The following is a 21,729-nucleotide window of genomic DNA, read 5'->3' on the forward strand; positions in this document are numbered from 1 at the left end:
TTTAAAAAAAAAAAAAAAAAATTTGGGCACTTCCGCATTGAATTTATATAAAAAAGGAACCCCGGGGCGTGACATATATATATATATATACATATATGTATGTGTATATATATACATATATGTATGTGTATATATATACTTATATGTATATGTATATATATACATATATGTATGTGTATATATATACTTATATATATACATATATGTATGTGTATATATATATATATATATACATATATATATGTGTATATATATATATATATATGTCTATATGTATATGTATATGTGTACATATACATATATATATATATGTATATGTATATATGTATATGTACATATATATATATATACATATATGTATACACATATACATATACATATATGTATATACATATACATATACATATATGTATATATGTATATGTATATGTATATACATATAGTATATGTATACATGTATATATGTATATATGTATATGTATATACATATACATATGTATATACATATATACATATACATATATACATATACATGTACATATATATATATATGTACATATATACATATATATGTACATATATATATATATGTACATATATATATATATGTACATATATATATATATATATGTACATATATATATATATGTACATATATATATATATGTACATATATATGTATATATGTACATATATATATATATGTACATGTATATGTATATATGTATATGTATATATGTATATACATATGTATATGTATATACATATACATATATACATATATACATGTATACATATACTATATGTATATACATATACATATACATATATACATATATGTATATGTATATGTATATACATATATGTATATGTATATGTGTATACATATATGTATATATATATATATGTACATATACATATATACATATACATATATATATATATGTATATGTACACATATACATATACATATAGACATATATATATATATATATACACATATATATATGTATATATATATATATATATACACATACATATATGTATATATATAAGTATATATATACACATACATATATGTATATATATACATATACATATAAGTATATATATACACATACATATATGTATATATATACACATACATATATGTATATATATATATATATGTCACGCCCCGGGGTTCCTTTTTTATATAAATTCAATGCGGAAGTGCCCAAATTTTTTTTTTTTTTTTTTAAATCTTGACCCCCAGAGTATATCAGATCCGCCACAAATACAGAGAGTCCACTGTTCACACGGACATAATTTTTTCGGTATTTGCACGGCGTCGTACAAGTACAAGATACAACCACAACATATAAACATCCATATTCATTCACCATTCACATCAACATTCATTTCATTACAAATATTCATAAATTCACATCTATTAATTTAAAACGTTTCCTACCCGAAAACTCGTTTTGAAATACTAGGAACCAGGAAAACCAGAAAATTCTTTTTTAAAACAGTTTCCCACACGGAAACCTTTTTTCTTTTAAAACACGCTATCACGAGAGGTAGAAAATCATTTTCATTTCGCAAGAATCCATAAATCTTTCATTACATTCATGAAATCTCAATTATTCAATTAACATGAAATATTGAACCATAATTACTTTCTACGTCACTTAGTAAAAGAAATTGAGTTTAAGAGTTAAACCGAAGATATGGATCCGAAAGCTCTATCGATCGCTAAGTGCGCTCCTCACGAACCGTCCCACTAGGACCCGCGACGTCACCTGAAAGGGGAGTGGGGGGTGAGAACATGTACACATGTCTCCCCTCCCAGTGGGTACCGCAAGCCGATGAGGGCGAGGGATACTCACCAGTTAAGGAGAATAAGTAAAGGTATGGGTAAAAGTAATACAGTAGCGACAATAAATAAAGGAATGAGTTGTATAAATGAATAACTACCGCTACTGTATGTATACATCAACCGGACGATAGGTCCAAAAATACCCAATCTGAAACCTACCCTATCGGTCCGTAGACCTCAGGCCCATGCCATTGTCACTCTACCTGCATATGACCCAGCCTAGGCCGCTGGGCTCACGGGTTGGCACGCCAAACCACTTTTTCGGAAATGAATACCCTCTTGCGGTGGATCAGACCGCTGGTGTTCGTAAAATACGAACGAGTCTTGGTTGATCAATGCTGATATGCTTATAGTCAACCGTCGGCAACTAGCCGCAATCCTACCCCTCAGGATATACCGACCGTATAGGTCACCAAGTAGTCCAACCGACCAAGTAGGTCATAATAACAGATGCAGTAGACCGACCGAATAGGTCAGTACGAGATACAAGAACCGACCGACTAGGTCACCGATCTCACATGTAATCATAAACCTGCTCTACTCCTACTCATGATGCTATACATGAAAGCCACCAAGTAGAGCGTAAAAGGAATAACAAGGGCGCTAGGCTCAACATGATATATATGTAGGGTAATAACAGGAAAAGGGGAAGAAGATGTCACCGAGAGTGCACCACTGTACCGACTTTGGGTCGAAGTACCCACATGTACGTACGTAGAACCTGTCTCCCGACTGCGCAGGAGCATCAACCAGACCTATGAAGGGTCCACTGGGTTAGAATCCAAGAATACTAACCACTAACTCCCAATCCCCACATGTAAACCCACGGGAATCGGTTTCCCAAACCGACTTCCATAACACGCCGGAAGTCCTGAAAATCGCACTGGGACTTCGCTGAGACCCACGAACTGTCCCAGAACTCACCGACTCGTGCTACGAGTCACCCGTTGCCACTAAACACAATTATTCATGTGACTTGGCAGCAAACACACCTCCTTACATCGAAACGATTATCGTCGGATAATCGTTCCGATCCAAGTTCCCGGAAGTGTCAAATTCGACATCGGAACCCACCGTCGCTCACCCGTTGTTTCTGAACCCTCAAAACAACGCGAGTGACCAGCCAACAAGGCTCAGCCACTACACAATTTACCGTGAGGCACCGTCGGAAGAATTTTGAACCGAAATCGCGTTCCGTCGGCGGACTTCGCTGAAAAACGCACCGAAAATCAACATTCGATTTCCAAAAAGGCCTGGGGCTTTGGACAACCAGTCCAGAGGTCATCCGTTGCCCGCACACGCTGCCAACAGCAGCCACGAAATGTAAAACTGCATAAAAGCCCCTACTATGCCATAAAATCACATCATTTTATGTGATTTTACCGAGTTTTATGGCTCGACAGCACAATCCGAGAGCTTTCGAGGCTGGCTGAGACACACGCTGCTATGTCTCGACATTCTAGAGGCCATGCTCATAATTTGGAGCATGGCCATCCATTGTGGAGGGTGCGGTTGCGACATAGAATTCAGCGAATACCGCGCACAGCATGAAAAACATGCTTTTCTCACAAACTAGGGGCTCGCAGATCCCAACGAAGGTTATCACGATGATCAGCACTGATCCAGGATCATCGTGCTCACCTTCGGAGGCCTCGGGGTAGCCTCGGATCACCAGAACAGCGACCCGAACCCAAGACAGTGCGCAGAAACCATTAAATTAAGCTTATCGGAGCTAGGTGAAGCACGGGTGGCCAGCGGCGGCCGGACGACGGGAGCGCCGACAGGGGATAGGTGCGGCAGGTCAGTGGGGGCCAAGGCTCGCGTCGGTAGGCGACAGGAGGCGGTGGCGACGGCGGGCAACGATGCCCTAGCCGCACGGGATCAAGGGAGGCTTCGGCTAGTTCCGGCCGGAAAGGGCTCCAGCGGCGGAGGCGCGGGCGGCAGTCGAGTTCGGCCGACCCAAGAGAGGCGACGCGCGGGTCTGCCGGCAACGGAAGGCAGCGGCTTTGGAGCAACCCGAGCTTGCGCGGGCTCGGCTCGGGTTCAGCCGATCACAGCGGCCACCGCGGCGGCTAGGAAGCTGCGGGGCAATGACGGTAGTTCGCCAGAGGTTGGAGGAAGGCGACTCGGTCGGCCGTAGGCAGTGGCGGCGCGCAGGGGTGATGCTGGCCAAGGCTCGGCCCGAGCTCGCGCAGAGTAGCCGCAGGGAGCAAAGGCGGCGCCCGGCGGCCCGCTGGGAGGACGGGGGCGGCACGCGGGAGCTTGCCGGAGGCCGGGGAGGGCGGCGTGGCCGACCTAGGGCGGCGGCGTCTCGTGGGAGACGAGCTCAGGTGAGCTCAGCCCAAGCTGGCTGAAGCTGGCCGCGGGTCGCCCAACCCGAATGAGGATGCGAAGCGAAGGAACGTGACCCTGTGAATCGGAACGTGTAGGGCCATTCGTGGGTTGGTCAGACGGAATTGGACAAAGAAAAGAGAGTGCTCGACCGGAACGAGGTCAAACCATAGAACACAGCTCCTTTCGGTCGAACCCGCCGGAAAGAAAGACGACCTTACCTTTTTCGTAGATAGTCTGAGTTCGAGCGACTGAAGTCACATTTTCTCCCGGTGCATGTTCAAGCTCTCTATCTATGGATCACTGGACAATGGAAAAGCCAGCCGGAGACACTGGTCGGCGGGGTGCTTTCCTATGCGGTGGTAGTTCGGTCCGCGTGGCGACCACTCCACCAATTCGATTCTATCTCCCGAATCTTCTGGGCCTAGAGAAAGAAGAGGGTGGACCCAGAGAAAGGGAAAGAGCAAGCGCATCTTCGTCAGTTTTGAAAGTGAGTCAGGGGGGTGTGGACACACTTGCGCGAATTCGGGTAACGGCTACAAGGGAGAAAAAGAAAGGAAACTGTACGGTGGCGACTCCTTTTAGATCTACGGGCCTATGGATGGATCCTTTTAGATCTACGGTCTACGGTTATTGAGAGGGTAGAGAGATCCAGCCATGAATATAGGAATCGGGCTTTCGACAACAAGGGCCAGTATTGGCGCAGCAAGGAATGGGCTATCTAACTCACTCAAGGGACGGGAAGGGCCTTACAAATGATAAATAGAAGAGATAAGCTAAGCAGGCAGGCAGACTAGGCCATTAGCACTTGATGAGCTCAGAGCGATGAAAGAGCATTTGCGGGAGAACGCTAACAAGGGCAATTGAGACCAGGAAATAAGGCATTTTCTCGCATGTGTTAAGGTATCGCTAGTTGAGACAGCCTAAAGAGGGGCTTAAACAGGGGCTTTCGACTAAAGAGAGAGGCATTGAGACGACCCACTAAGTACACTACTACTATGGAGATAGCCTGAACTGGGCTTGTTACTCTTATTACTAAAGGCGCTCGCGGCTAGGCGGGCACAGGTGGACTAGACCTCAAACCATTATTAGCACTTGAGCTCAAAACGAAGAGAGATTGAAGCTGTTAGATTGAACGGCCTTCCTTAGCCAATCCAAGATTGAAGCTGTTAGACCACACTCAAACGGCCTTCCAACCGCGATACTACAGTGACGGGCTCGAATCGACGCTTAGCGCCTGCATTATAGCCTCCTATCCTAGTAGGACACCATGCTGCAGAAAGTGCTACAGTAACTTTTGAATCGACAGAGTCTTAGGAACCAGAGCTTTTTTATCCTTACTAAAAAAGGTTTAGTATCCTTAATCAAATGCCCTATCCAGTACCGGAACCTTACATTCTAAGAAAACTACCTCCGATTCAGGAAAGCCTGTAAACTGTCTTGAGTTAGCCAACATACCATTTCTAGTCTATCTATTGGAAACCGATTCCAAGGCCATGTTTATATAGCAAAAAAATTCCTTGCCATTAGCCCCTCGGTCCGATCGATTTTAAAACTCCACTAGAGAAGCTAATTGGCTCAAATGGCTATACTGTTCCACCAAAAGTTTTTGGGTGTACATGTTTTGTGCATGACCACCGTCGTACACTTGATAAACTTGATCCTCGGGCTATGAAGTGCATCTTTATCGGGTACTCTGCTTCTCAAAAAGGTTACAAATGCTATTACCCTCCTACAAGAAAGACATTTATTACAATGGATGTGACCTTCAGAGAGCATGAGGCCTATTTTTCACGCTCATCTCTTCAGGGGGAGAGTAAAATTGAAGTCGAAGAGATGAATGCTGGTGCCAAGATCCATATAGAAGATATGCCTTATTGGACCTCGAGACTGGAGGTACAAGGAGTAGGGGTTGAGGAGAAGGAAGAAGAAATGAATACTATGGACTAAAAGGATCCATCCATAGGCCTGACCGGAAAGATTGTCCACGAAAAAAAAAGTCGTTCATGATGCCCCTCTACAATTCCACAACAGAATCTTCATGGGGAAAGATACAGTGTTTGAGCCAAGCATATGGTTATGCACTATTCTGGGCATAACCCCTGGGGTTAACCCCCGAAGCCTCCGTGAAGTCAACTTCTCTACTTCCATCTCCAGTAGGTGCACTCTGACCCCCAACTCCATCATGGTCTATGGATTGGGTCCTAGTGCCATCAAATGAAAAAATATCTCGTTTATCCGGTGGTCGGGGGGATTAGGTGGGGTCTCGGTCTCGGGTAAGCCATCAGCAATTCCACCTGGTGGTGTAGATTTACCCTGTTACACAGTGTCCTTAAAGGACCTTGCTCCCCAGACAGGAGAAACTTGATAGTCTGGTAAAGGTGTAAATTCCGTCATCTCTAAATCATTGTTCGCTTGGAAGTCAGATGAAGGTATAGGGCTTAGATATAGGATCCCCTGATGCTCGTCGCTTTCATTTCTTCGTGCTCCCGCGTAGTAGATCTTCTTCCTCAGTTGAGGGGTGCGTTGTCACAGCGAGAGAATCACTCATGATGCTTTTAGACACCGTTATTGAAGAGTTTTAGTTTATAGCTAGATGTATACTTCCTCATCTAAATCTCCATGCAAAAATGCATTCTGAACGTCAAGTTGATGGAGTGGCCAATCTTTGACAGCAGCTATGGCAAGTAATGCTCGAACAGTAACAAATTTAGCTACCGGAAAGGAAGGCTAGTGCTAGTCAATGCCTTCAGTGTATACCCTTTGGCAACTAAACAGGCTTTATAGCGTTCAATGGTGCCGTCAGAGGTGGCAGCAGCGGCAAGATGCTTAGATTGTGTTTGTGGAGTCGAGGTCTCTCGATTGGTCCTTGCTTGGCTTTGCTGGTTTTTGCCATCTCTACGATGAAAATTTCCATTCTTTTTGCTCAATATTAAGCAAACGTTGACCATCAAGACCGCAATAAGAACAATGATAGAAAGGTTTGCCTCCAAAAAAGCTATTTTTTTGGATTAAAAGGAGATGAATTTATTTGTGGGAGAAGATGAATTTGTGACTGCCATGGCCGATTGCTCATGGCTGGGTGTGAAATTTTGCATAGTTGAGCTTCTTCTTTCAGAAGTCAAGAAAAAGCCTTGGGTACAGATGGGAGAGGGTCCATAAGAAGTATCTTGGCTTCGCACTGCGCTGTAGGATTCATTCACCCCCTCAAAAATTGTCAAAGCCTGTCTGATTGTTGGTTGACTGCACCACACGTACAAGATTGACGGGAAGTATATGTTGACAGTTCGTCCCATAGCCCTTTGAGACCAGTGTAGTAAGTAGCAATTGAATCATTATGTTGGTGATGATTTTACCGCAAATATAGTAATGGGGGGCTGCGCAGACACCTTTAACCTAAAAAATGCAAAATGGAGATAGAAAGACAAGAACTATATGAGCTTCCTTACCCTAAAAACTTTGCGTTCCATTAAATCTGATAACGACCGAATGGTTAATGCGGAGACTAGCATCAAGGCTGCTGCAGTTTCTAAATTCCAAAACATCTTGGGACAGATCAGATCTTGCAATGTGAACAGCAATTTTCAGTTTGAGAGAGTCCTTACTGAGGATCAGTAGCTAGGATTAATTCGACAGGTCACGGCGGATGAAATCGAGAAGGTTGTGCTGAGTTTTAACCCTACTAAAGCCCCGGTCCGGACGGATTCAATGNCCGGGCCCTTCGGGTGTCCATATTTTTGCCGACCGTAGCGTAGGCCCCTATGTTACGCGGCCGTAATATTTTGTTACGTTCCACTGCTCTTACACCAATCACAAGGAACAATTGATGGTTGATCTGGCAATTCAGTTAAGTAATTAGTTAGTCTATCAAGCTGTGAAACTAGGACTTAGGAAGTCTCAGGGGGGCACCCCTTTTAGGGCAATTTAATGCCATTTGTCGAAAGACTTCCTTTATCCTATTATGCAGTTGGTGGTTACCGCTAGCGGTCAGGTGAGTAGTCGCCTAGGCTGACTGGGGAGGAGCGAAAGCCAAGTAAAGAAAGGCAATCTCAGATTGTGCTGCGAACGAGCGAGTTAAAGAACGAGTTAAGAAGCAATATCTTTAGTACCCGGAACCATGTTCCGTGCTGCAAAAGCGTAGCTGTAGTTCATTGTCAGATAAGCAAGCTAAATTCTGGCATCAGGCCAAAATCATGGGATTTCCATTGACGAGAGCTTGACTTCCTTCCCTTTTGTCAGCCATTGTGTAAGCCCTGCCATCTAATGGCTTGGTAGCGGGAAAGAGTAGTTGCTGCCGGAGAAAGAGAGTGAGTTGATTGATTCAATGTCCAGAATGTCTTCTAAATGCCTTGAGAGAGTGACTTCCGGAGATTGATTCAATGCATTCAATGTCAGGAGTTGTAGTCTAGTTTGATTATGAGTACCTCTCACTGTCCGGACTGGCATGATTCTAGTTTCTTTATCAACCATTTCCGGAATGACTGAAAGCACTGCCCGGAAAGAGAAGATGAACCAAGCAAATCACATAGATAAGACAATCCTGGCTTGGACTTACGAGGTCAGTCTCAAGACCCTCCAGACTTTCCTAGAAAGACTCCAGAGGCAGGTGCCAGAATCTAAAGTATATAAAATGGCAAGGAGATTCATCGACGAGGACTAGTGGGGTATGCATAGGACTACAGAGATGTATTCCTACGAAATGCCTTGGAGTTCTTGTGATCAGGAAGAAAGAATGGGGGGCGCTGAGTGTGAGTAGCTCTCTATCAGTGCGATAATCTTTCAGAACCAAAACTCATGGGAGGAGGAGAAGCTGTAAATATCCAGTCCTTATACGCTGGATTTTGAACTAATGTCTTTGTAGTTTTCTCTTCTTTTCTAGTCGATACTTCTTCAATCATCTGCGCTGGACTCGGTACCATCAAGATACCCGAGTTATCGTTGACTTTGAATAATGGGCAAGACTTGCCGCCCGAAGAAAGTGGAATTTTTTATATATTCTTCTTATTCGGCCCAATTTTTTATTTTAAGAAATAGATCTTTACGATAGATGTTTAGATGTGTGCCCAGATTAGCTGTGACACAATAAAAAGATAAACAAAAAAGGTTGGCCTCTATATCTTGACATCGATCCTTCTTTCATTTGAATCAGACTTTGAACCTCATCCTCATATCTATTTATATCCATCTTTCTATGAACTTTCTCTTGCTTTCGTCTTTATAACTCCATTAAATGGATTTCATTGCTTATATTTTTTAAGAAGATTTTTCTCGTAAAACGACTGGAGAATCAAACATAGACATTACCGTCGAGATTCTGACCAAAAAATTGGACATTCCATGCCCTCGGAGAGCGCTTTGTCGTCTTGAGTTGCATTCGGGTCATTCCAAATCAGTATTCTTGCTTGCTTGACAGCTCGACGACGACAGGGCTCTATATTTATACGATTCTACATGATGCTCAGAGTAGGAGTCTCTTCCTATTTTACCCTAAAATCAATAAAGTCAGAGTATTCTCGGGAGGAATAAACTACTCCACGGCTATGATACCTTATCCCAAAGAGTCCCATGCCTTTCTTGGTTGAACCAAGGCGGGGCTAGGGTCAGTTTATGTAGGTGCCAGCTCCCCTTTTTTTTTTTCAACTTCTTTTCAACTGCTAGTGCCAGATCTTATGAATTCGGGTCAATTGGATCTCAACTGTTCAAATTAAGTTTGTCTCTTGAAGAAGTAAATGAGTTCTATTGAGTTCTATTATAAATATGTGTTTTTAATATTTAATATAAAATAACTTAATAACTNTGCTTGACAAGTTCTATTAAACAATGAAGCCTATTCGCTCTATATAGCCGTAGCTTCTACCTAACATCCCTGGTCCCGGCCTCTCTCTAAGTTTTTCCTATGAGAGAGTAGAGGCGACCGTTAGGGAGGGAGTCAGGGCTTTTGACAACTCCCGGCCTTGGTTGCGACACTGCTTACTGTCTTACTCTCACTCCGGCATATATCCGGAGCCTGTCAAGCTGTGGCTGCCATTTCCTGAAATAGGAGTGCTTGATTGCTATCGGCTTGGTCAGGTGCGGTTCTTCATTATTGGAATGAAGCCTAAAGACTGAAATGAAATGGAGATCGATAGGATAGGCTCATCACGTTCTATGATGGAGATGAAGATGGTATGTTTAAGCGTTTATTCTTTGAATAAATGAAAATGCATGATCACTACCTCAGATGGTATGCCACTGTGTATTTCGACTATACCGCAGACCTGGAGAGTCTTTTATCTCCCCCGGTTCTACCTTATAGTCCCCGCCGGTCAAGTAAGGAAAACCTCCTTCTCCGGTATAGGTTGATGTTTAAGTGTTGGGGGATCAGGTGAGGACGGCGCCTCGCGTTTACGCGCTGGGTGTCGGTAGGTTCTTTAGAGGTCTATGTATTACTTAGTCACGTGCCTTAAGCAAGCATGTCAAGCTTACCAAAACCAGCAGTTGGCCTCAGAAGAAATTTGCTTTTCTTCCTCGGGACAATCTCTTCCTTCACCTGAATACTGTGATTTTACTTCCTCCGTCCCTGGAAGTAATCCACCGAAATGCTCCTGATGTCATCAAGGTTTTCCACTATATCCCCATTAGCTTTTTTTATCAAGCTGTTGTTCTTTCTATTCCTTTGGCTTGCAAGCGCAGCATGAAAGAAGGCAGTGTTGGAATCACCCCTTATGTATAGTCGCCACTTGAACTGCTAAACTGCACCAGCCAGTAGAATCAAGGTGTGGCTTCGACAAAGAAGTCAAAGAGGACACCTGCCAAGGGCGAGCACCAACCCAACCCGGCGGCACCCTGAGTGAGTGTCAACAGTCCAGCAACAACTCTCAACACGGTGGCGACTCGTTTAACAGACAAGTTAGCGCAGAAATGACGGTGCGCGCGAACTGCGGGGGGCGGCGGGGACGACGCCGGAGGTCGGGCCTCGGCCGAGGGAGGTGGCCCGATGCGTGTGGTTCCCTCCTTGAGCTCCACGGCCAAATAGATGGCAGCTTCGTGGAGAAGATGCAATGCCGACCTTTTCCGACGGCCGCGTTTGCCGGCGGCCGTGGTGTGCGCGGGTTTGGGTTAGGGTTAGGGTTAGGGTTAGAATGAAAACTCTAAATGCAATATATATAAGCCGCTGAATCATGCAAAAGTCCCTAAAAAAACTCAGATTTATATGCTGAGTCCCTCATAGCACGAGTGTTTCACGCGAACACACCCCCACATTCAATTTCACGCAAAAAGGTGCATAAAATATCGGATGTTTTGCGACTTTTCCATTTTGCCATATTTGACCCCTCAGCGAACAATGCGCAATATCAGGAGATCTGTCCGTCAGATTTACGAACGGATTGCACCAGTGCGATCAACACGACTGAGAGATCAAACTTACGATTTTGTTTCACCTTGTTTGGTGGTAGATTCGCGACGAACCCATCCTCTCACCAATAGGCAAAACGCGCATAAAAATACATAGAATACATGTATCTCCAGTTTTCTCGAAAATCGTGTGTCAGATCTGAAATCCGTCAGCGCCGATGGTTCCAGGATAGTCGGACCATTTAAACGAGCTATTGAATCGCCATTAACGGAGTCCGATACGTGCCAGAAGCCATCTCTACTCATTGGCCTCTCCAGAAATCCGGGTTACTATTCACTTTAAGTGAAAAGTAAAGATCGCGTAAACTCTCCATTCTAACTCGTTTTCTGCCGAAACTTGACAAGTGGTTTTGTAATTAAAATACACACAAAAACATCATCAACAGAGAGTTTAGCTACACCGTCAAAATCTAAGTCCCCAATATATATATATATATATATATATATATATATATATATATATATATATATATATATATGTATAAAACTAGGCTGGAATACTATTAATAGCACCGATGACTTGGTGTTATTAAGTTTTTTGCCCTTGGATTAAAAGATGTGCGGTTAGGATGATGTGGGCCCTCTAGGGTTGAGTGAATGGTTAGTTGAATAGTATAATCGAACGGATAAAAATGATAAAATAGGTAAATCTAGCGGCAAAGAACTTGATAGTACCAAATACTTCGTACTATCGATAGTATCCTAGCCGAACTCTATATATATATATATATATATATATAGAGAGAGAGAGAGAGAGAGAGAGAGAGAGAGAGAGAGAGAGAGAGAGAGAGAGTGTTCATGAGCTGGAATACTATAAGTAGCAAACGGGCTCCGTTGCCACCCATTTGTTTTCGATGATGGAGCCTTTAAATCAACGATCGACAATGTTGAACATGATCTATATCACTTGAAGTATCTAGAAATCAAATTTCAAATCTTTTCAAAATCATTGACCTAATTATCAAAGGGTTTCAAAATTTATAATTTTAATGGTCGATATGAGGCGTTTTCTCGTTTAATGGTGTAAAGCTATCCAAATCAATTGAATTTTTGTTAGAAAATTCTTTAAACTATTTAGAACAAGATCTTACTCTCGATTTGATTACAAAATTTCTATCATCACTTTTAGAGGATATTCATTTTCAGCCATTCATTTTTAACGGCCCACTTGATGAACAAGAGAACAATATCAAAAAACCATGAAATTTGATTTCTAGATACTTCAGGGTATAGATCATTTTCAACGATACCGATCATCGATTTGGAGGCTCCATCATCGAAAACAAATGGGTGGCAACGGGTCCGTTTGCTACCGATAGTATTCAACTCAACTATATATATATATATTATTATATATAATATATAATAGAGAGAGAAGAGAGAAGAGAGAGAGAGAGAGAGAGAGAGGAGAGAGAGTTGAGCTAGAATACTCTCAAAAGCACCAAGGGGGTGGTGCTTTTGAGTTTTTAACCATTGGATGGAGAGATGTATGGTTGAGATGATGGTGGTAGGTGGTGGTAGGTAGTGGTAGGTGGAATAGTGTTTGATCCAAGGGGTATTAGTAATTAAGGAGTAGATCCAAGGGCTAGAAACTTAGAAGCACCAAGGGATTGGTGCTTCTAAAAGTATTCTAGCTCAATTATATTCTAAAAGTATGTATGCATGCATGTATGTATGTATGTATGTATGTATGTATGTATGTATGTATTGAGGTAAATTTTATCGATTGGCATTTATGAATCAACATAAAAAATTCCAAATATTAAATCTATGAATTGGTTAAAGAACTTGTTAAAAAAAATATGTAAATATGGCATTATTCAAAGGATTAAATACAGCAAAGCCATCTGAACTTTCGTTCATTCGCATATAGTCACCTATAGGGCTGTAAACGAACCGAGCTCGAGCGAGCTAGAGCCAGCTCGAGCTCGGCTCGAACGTCTCAAGGTCGGCTCGTGTTCGGCTCGAGCTCATGACGAGCTCGAGAACTCCGGCTCATGATCAGCTCGCAACTTAATCGAGCTAGCTCGTGTTCGGCTCGTTAGCTTGGCTCGTTAGCGCCGTTGTCGAAGTTCGCTGCCGCTGCCGGGGGCTTGCGAACGGCAGTGCTGCCGCCTGCGGCCTGCGAGGGTGTGCCCCACCGCCCCTGTGCGGTGTGGTTACGTGAGAGAGAGAGAGAGAGAGAGAGAGAGAGAATGAGAATCAGTGATTATTTCAATAATTAGAAGAAAAAAAGGGTTAAATACTCCCATTTCTCTACATTTTCTCGTAACCTTAAACGCTAAATAACATCGAATCCGCAAAAAAAATCACTCAAAAATCCACTCAATCTCATCATTCTTCCACTCATACCCTACAAACGAACCCATCGATTACCCCACCCCGATCCCGATCCCCACAACCCACTGATGATACCAAAAACTACAAAAAAATTAGGGCAAAAACACCTCGAGCTCGGCAGATTTCATGGCGATGGGGACGCAGATGAGGAAGATCCCGGCCATAGCGATCGACGTGTTACGGCGCTAGTGCTTGGGCCGGCAGTAGGGCCCCCCCGTCATGCTCCACACTTTCTTCCTGAAATCCCCCGCCTCTCCGCCATGGCCATGCCTGTAGTCGTGGCCTCCGCCTCCGTGGTGATCGCCGCCGCCGCCCATGGCTGTGTGAAGTGTGAAAACATGTGTGAAAAAAAAACTAGGGTTAGGAAATAGGGATAGAATCATAGGAGGACTTAAAAGGTTGATGCAATATTAACCATTAGATTTTAATCCAACGGTTAAAATTTTAAATATAAATGAGCCTATGGGCCTCTTTTATAAATAAATAAGCTGATCTTTTTTGTAAAATTAGGCTAAAAATTTAAAATTAATAATCAGTATTATATATTTATATACAAATATAATTATATATATAATATATAAAAATATATTAATATAAAATAAATATAATCGAGCTGTTATCGAGCCGAACACAAGCGAGCTAACCCTAGGTCGTGTTCGGCTCGTTTATTAAACGAGCTGAAAAATCCAGCTCGTGTTCGGCTCGTTTACTAAACAAGTGAGCCAATCTTGAGCTCATTTCGAGCCGAACATGAACTGGCTCGCGAACAGCGAGCTGGATTGCCACCCTTAGTCACCTATGATGCTATTGTTTATTATCAACTACTAGCATGCTTATGAAATGCCAATTATCAAGATAATGTCAAGCATGCTAAACAAAGAATATCAATAAAAATCATGGTGGAGGAGAAAACAACTAACATATATACAAAAAAAATAATTATAATTATGTTAAAAAATAGTCATTATACAGAGAGACAAGATCAAACCGCTATCGAAGAGCTTTCACCCACCTTACTGTGAAACTTCTGATATTGAAGTTTAATCTTCTCTTAATACCAAGCTTTGGAATAACCTTTTACGACGCATAAAATCGATGCACTAGGTCTATGCAATAATTGCTCCACCTATCCTCCCACCACCACCTTTGTGGAGTACTGGATCTTGGCAAATAGTCAAGGTTGCAATGTGAGATGCTAGTCAACATATTGTTAGAATGGTAGACTGAGTTGGAGCCGCTTTGGTATGAAATAGATGTGAAAATAGACTCAAAAATAAGAAATCAGCTCAAACTATGTTCTTACTTCACTTTTGGATGCCGAAAAATGGTTTAGGGTGCTTGGAAGGTGTAATTCAGCTGAGGATCTGGAGATTCAGACCCTCTTTTGGGATGGCCAATTGGGGATTTTAGTAGTGCGAATGTTAGGCAGGGTTGATTTGACGTTTGTCAGGTTATACTTGTATATAGGTGACTCAGCAGGATTTTGGATGCAGGTTTTGGATGCTCGAAATGATTCGGGTACAAATACGGCAGGTTCGGGCCGTCGAATGTAGTAAGGGAGCACCCCAAGGAGGTTGAAGAGGTTTCAAACACCCAAGTTAGGGTTTCAGGGCCTAAAACCCAGCATTTTGGCTAAGGTAAGAGTATTTGATACATGGAGGGTCTTTTTGCATTGTTACAGTATAGTAGATGACAGAGGAGCATCCTTATCATTTTTTCTTCTTGTTCCATTCATTCTGCATGTTCTAAAGAGAGAGGGGGAAGAAAAAGAGATCAGCTCTCGGGTGATTTGACGAGGTGATCGAGGACGCACGGGCGTATGATTTTTTTCGGCATGTTGACGTTGAGATTGGTATTAAAATAAATTTATTTTCTCATTGAGATTTTCGAGGTGAAATTTCTACAATACTTTCTAGGAAAGGAATTATTGATGAAATTTTTGTGAAATTCTAATTTAATAGTCAGATTAATCCATAAATTAGGAACTGGATTTCGTGAAATTGCCATGGACTTTTCCGATTTGATTTCCGAGTGGTGTAGCTGCTGTACAGCTGAGGAGACCACAACAGTGTACCCCATTGTCCTGACATCCATTCTTGTAAAGAGTAGCAACCTAGGTGGGTTCCGTGCTGCCGAAAACAACATACTTCCTTCTATGTCTTCCTACATATGTGATAGTGCAGTATGTAATGGCATGGTAGGATAGTAGGAGTATGCGCTCGTGATTTTATTGTCGCGTGAGATTAGCATGTGGGTTAGCTGTAGATATTTGATTTTCACGGTTGGAGAGCTAATGTATATATATATTGATTGTTTGCATTGTACATGCTCTGAGACATGCGATAGATGCCGCAGCATAGTGCAGTTTTGGTGGACAGGTATTAGACAGTGTGATGTATTTGATTGTGTCGAGGGTACGTGGATAGTGTATAGATGGATCTTTTTGATCATTGCATTAACTATAGCCCGCAGAGCCACATTGAGCTTGATAATGACACGTGCTATGATACTCAGTAGGGGTCGATCCTCTCGAGCGCCACTCTGGATGCTTGCTAGTGATATAGTAGAGATAGTAGCTTATGTGTTGACGGTGCACCTCCAAGTGTGTGGTCCGGTAGTAGATAGGTGCAGGCTTGACCGGACTATTGAGTTGGTCATTATGACTGGATGATATAGTATTTCTTTATCAGTTTTTAATTGATTCATGATAACTATCCTCGGTATTGTTTACTTATCTGTTGTAGAGGTATGATAGGCTTAGTTGTTATTTAGTTTAGCATCTCATATTACAATTGTTCAGTCATTCGCTATTTTGCTTTTAGCAGACCCAGTGGGTAGGCCGTGATTGCCGCCAATCGTACCTACTAGAAACTATTATTAGTAGTTCTCAAGCTCTCTTATGGTTTACTTTTTAAAGCACTTTGCGCCTTCTCATGATCAAAGAAAGGAGATCGCACCGTAGATAGTGACTCTTGTCGTGTTCATGTGTGATAGAGGGGACCACTACCTAGTTAGCTTTTGGATTTAGTACTGTTTATCAGGACTTACGAGGTTAGGGCCCTTTACCTATATTTATATTTTGGAAGTTGTGGATGTTTGATTGCATATATGTACAATGATAGTTGATAGTTTAGTTTTATATATTATGCTCTGATATATGCTAGTTGTAGAATCCTAAAATTGTTACAGGTTATATATATTGGAGGCATCGTATGTGCAGAAAACTTTTGCACATAACGGCGGATCTGTTGACGCACTCTGGGAGCTTCCAATGTGCACCTGTGGGGCATGACAAAACCTTTCCGACTTGGGAAGAGAGAGAGAAAAAGAGGGAGAGAGAAACTATGTGTGTGAGGAAAACTGTACATGCATATGTATTCATATAGGCCCATGGATTATTTCATGGATGTTGACGCTCATTAGATGTAGGTGTTCAAAAGTGTGTTGAGGTAACATGTGTAATTGCAAATTTCAAAGAAGTCCCTCTTCTTTTATAAAATTAATATAAATATATATTGTAGGAGTTGATAAATTAATTATTATGATACATAATTTTAGGGCTTAATTTTTAAATAATTAATATAGTAAAAGATTTTATATATTAATACTGCTATATAATCATATGTCCTTAAACATGTTGTAAGTTATTATAAACTCACTCATTTGAGCCTAAGCGTCTACTCTTCGAGAGTTAACTCCCCTGCTACGCTTTATCGTTATATTGTATTTTCATAATTTTTCTTTAAATCCGTCATATGCATAAAATCTATCACTCAATCATACCACACTATTATAAAAGGTAATTATCACAATATTTAACCATATAGGCTAGGATTTAATAGCATATATCAATCTTTCAATCCTCTACTTATTATTTTGATGCAATAAATTTTTTTGAAAAATAGAAGAGCAGAGAGAAAATATACTAAACCACACGGAAGCAAAATAAATTTAATCTATTTTATAATATATATATATATATATATATAAGCAAATAGGAAAAAAAAAAATAAAATAATAATACGTATATTATATTATTTTGAAAAATATATAATGTAAAAAAAAAATGACAAAATTTTATTACCTTCTCCTTTAATATGTATGTACGTATCAAAAAATGATTCAAAACAAATATTATTGCGAAGCGAAAGTCCTCTTTTTTTTTTTTTTTTTTTTTTCCTCGGGAAGTGCGAGGATTCTTTTGAAGGTCAATTTCCGTCACCGACCAGCGCAAATCTCGAGGTACGGCTTCCAAGCCCCAAGATACAGAATCAACGGCTATGATTAATTCCAATTTGTCGGAATCGGTGTAACTTTTCTCGCCCACCGAGACTGGCCACACACATTGTACCCGTACTTTTCTCGCCCACCGAGACTGGCCACACACATTGTACCCGTACGTGTTACGTGCATCATTTCGACGCAACACAACAAAATGTGCTCTCTCTCTCTCAGTAACAAATTTATGCATTATTTTTTTAGATAAAACTTCAAATATCAGCCCGTTGTTGTACACTTTCTCACTTTAGTATTCTATAGTTTAAATTGTAATAATTTAGAACCCTGTGATTTCATTTTTATCTTTTTATTATCTATTCCACTAACTTTTTTCAGTAAATCGGTGACAAAGTTAAAACTAAAGGGTATTAAAGTGAATATTAATTCGCTAAACTGAGGTGGGATATCTAAAATTTTTTGTATATAATTTAACGAAATATCAACGAAGAAGCTGGCGAAAAGCTAAAAATGAAACAATAGGACACTAACTTGATACACTTTAAACCACAGGGTACTAAAGTGAGAAAGTGCGAAACCACAAGGGTGGCATTTGAAGTTTACCTTTTTTTTTATGAGTAGAGTAATATTTATAACAAACTTAAAAAAAGGCTTAATTAAACTAAAAGAGTGGTTAATTACACATAGGGGACGTTTGGTTAGATGTAATTATAAATGCAATGTAGTTAGAGGTGCATGCAGTTGAAAATACAGCAGTTACAACTACATTGTAATATACTGAACTTCGGCAAACTGCAAATTTGAGGGTTGGAATAGTGATTGAATGGCCGAAAGTAAGAAAGTGCATTTCTGGCGAAATTCTGCATTGTGTACCGATACAGCCATCATCGTGTACCGGTACACAGTGGCAAATACGTGGCAGTAAGGCTATTTCGGTAATTTCACACCTAATCCCTATCCTTATCTACCCAACACGACCCCTGGAGCTCTTTGGAAGGTCTTAGAACTCAGAGAAGAGGTTTTCCACCTTCCTCACTTTCTCTCTCTAGGATTTCTCTTTCTTTGAGTAGAAATCGTCGATTTGTGCCTATTTCTCGCCGTTCTTCGCGCTAGCTGGGTTGCGGACTGTGGAGCAGCTACAAGTAGGTGGAAAGGACTCGCAGGGGAGGTATTTTCGCACACTACTACAGATACAGGATTTAGTGGCGACAAATGTCGCCACCATAGCCAAAATTGTCGCCACGAAAAACGTTTTGGCGGCGACAATTCGTCGCCGCATGCCGCCGCCTAAAACCCCGTCGGTAAAACTATTTGGTGGCGACAAATTGTCGCCGCTAAAAGTTAGATAATTAGCGGCGACATACTGTCGCCGCTAAAAGTTAGATAATCAGTGGCGACATACTGTCGCCGCGAAAAGTTAGATAATTAGTGGCGGCATGTTATCGTCGTGAAAACCCTAAACCGGGACCGAAGTATTTGGTGGCGACAATTTGTCGCGGCGAAAAGTTAGATAATTAGTGGCGGCATGCTGGTGCCATGAAAACCCTAAATAGTTTTATGGTGGCGACAATAATTTGCTAAAAAATAACCTATAATTATAAAAAAATTTTATTCTTAAATTTTAACCTTTAAAAGAAAAGCCAATCAGAGATGGAGTGTTCAACAGCCAGGTTTTTGCAAATAATGAATTTCTTACCTTTCTCTAAGTTCCAAAATAAATACTCGTTTCAAGAGACGATATGGAATGTTCTCAGATGATAAAGTTTAGTGCATTAAGTCTGCTCATTCTACTGCTTCCTAAATGAAAGAGGATTGCAAAGCACCTGGCTCCATATTACAAAAATTTTTGTAGGACAAACCATGCACCACGGCCCAAGGGAAAAAGCATTACTTTGAAACTAACAAACACCTCACAATTTCCCAAAAATGCATCTAAAATGCAAACATACATTACGCAACCAAAAGCTCATACAGAATTGATCTATAAAATCATATTACAAGAACACCTTCTGACTTTGCAAGAATATTAATTCATAATACTTTGACAAGTCAACAAGCGCATAAAGAATTAGTTGGCATCTATGAGATTATTAGCAGCTAATGTAAAATAGCAAAATAGGCATTAATATTATAAATTAAGCTTTTGCAGAATTTTCTACAATACAATCTTCGAAATAATTAAGCAAAGTGGACAGTCCATTATATTTATGGCACTACTTCCTGCAGCCAATGACGCATAAAAAGGGAGTTTAGTTATTTAGTTGAGCCAATCCAGACATTTAATACACATCAAGTTAAATGAACTGAATTTTCATCAAGGACATACTCTGTAACTTCTTGTTCCAAAGCTCCTGAATCTTCATCAGTTGATCTTCTACTTTGTTCTAGAATAATAAAGCAAAGGCCTTTGAAATTTTTGAAAGAATGCCTGAATGAAAAAGAAATCACTTAACAAATGCCATTTGAGATTTCAGGGAAGTCCACGCTACCTTGCATATCCAAGATATCGCTGAAAGTTTCTGCAGACCCTCCTCCAATGTCATAACTGAAGTTTGCTGCAAGACAGTGCAGGCATCCCAGAATCCACCTTCTTGTTCTATGGATGATAGCAGGATATCCAATTCTTTTGCCATATCATTAACCTGATCAGGCGAAATGTAATAGTTATTTCCATATCGTTGATGAGAAAACATCTCGCCTACTAAGCAAAAAGAAAAACAAGTATGGACTATTTTTGACCCAAATCCCATCAGAATAGTTGAAATTTTGCACCTTCAAAGTTCAAGCCTCAAGAGGCCAATCAGAGAAGCCAGGCCATATTAAAAACATTAACATAAATAAACCTTAATTAAAATCAACTCATAATCTATAAGTTTGCACAAAATCTTCATAAGAGAAACCACTTCTGGTGGTCCTGAAGCTATAGCCATCAGAGTACCAAAATGTTCGTCATAACAACATCTTTCGACAAGTTCGAAAACTGAAAACAGCATAACAAGGAACTAATAAGTGTTGGTTAAATATGCGAAGTCAACAACTGATATACTGCTTACTTTTCCCAATTTTCTATCTTCTACTATGTCCAGTGCTACATATTTCACATTCAACCTATGCATAAATAAACTCTATAAATTCTTAATGCACTGCCAAAATTAAAACAAATTTAGGTTCTTGAACCCACCTCATTTTGATTTCCACAATATACCAACCATAGTTTCCTCTTTAAATGTTTCCATTCATCTTGCACTTGCTTACATGTTAAAACAAATCTCAATCCCTCTCCATGTGGTATGTTTTCAAATGACTCATCTAAACTCTTCTTTAACAACTAAACCTTTTTACACTCTTTTCTACTTACAGTATCAGACAATACTTTTAGCATCTTAACTAGAAGAGAAGGACATATCAGGATTACTTGGAAAATTTAACTACTAGTTTACCAGTAAGAGAAGAATTAAAAAGCTGAACAAAAAGGCCCTTTACCTAACTCATCAGAGTTTTTCAAAGTACTTGCTTGCAACACATCAGTTGGTTCACTTGATGGCTTACTTCCCAAATGTATACCC

General features: G+C 40.7%; 1 protein-coding gene across 1 annotated transcript; it reads right to left on the reverse strand.

Moving 5' to 3' along the window:
• On the reverse strand, positions 20,291-20,954 carry LOC109718701 (nuclear pore complex protein NUP214-like). Its single transcript, XM_020245070.1, has 4 exons — positions 20,936-20,954; positions 20,653-20,805; positions 20,490-20,547; positions 20,291-20,383 (listed from the first exon to the last, which is right to left on the reverse strand). Exons 2-4 carry the CDS (start codon positions 20,794-20,796, stop codon positions 20,319-20,321), a joined length of 267 nt encoding a protein of 88 aa, XP_020100659.1. The 5' UTR covers positions 20,797-20,805; positions 20,936-20,954; the 3' UTR covers positions 20,291-20,318.

This window comes from Ananas comosus, linkage group 12 (genome assembly GCF_001540865.1).
Source record: "Ananas comosus cultivar F153 linkage group 12, ASM154086v1, whole genome shotgun sequence".
NCBI classification, from domain to species: domain Eukaryota; kingdom Viridiplantae; phylum Streptophyta; class Magnoliopsida; order Poales; family Bromeliaceae; genus Ananas; species Ananas comosus.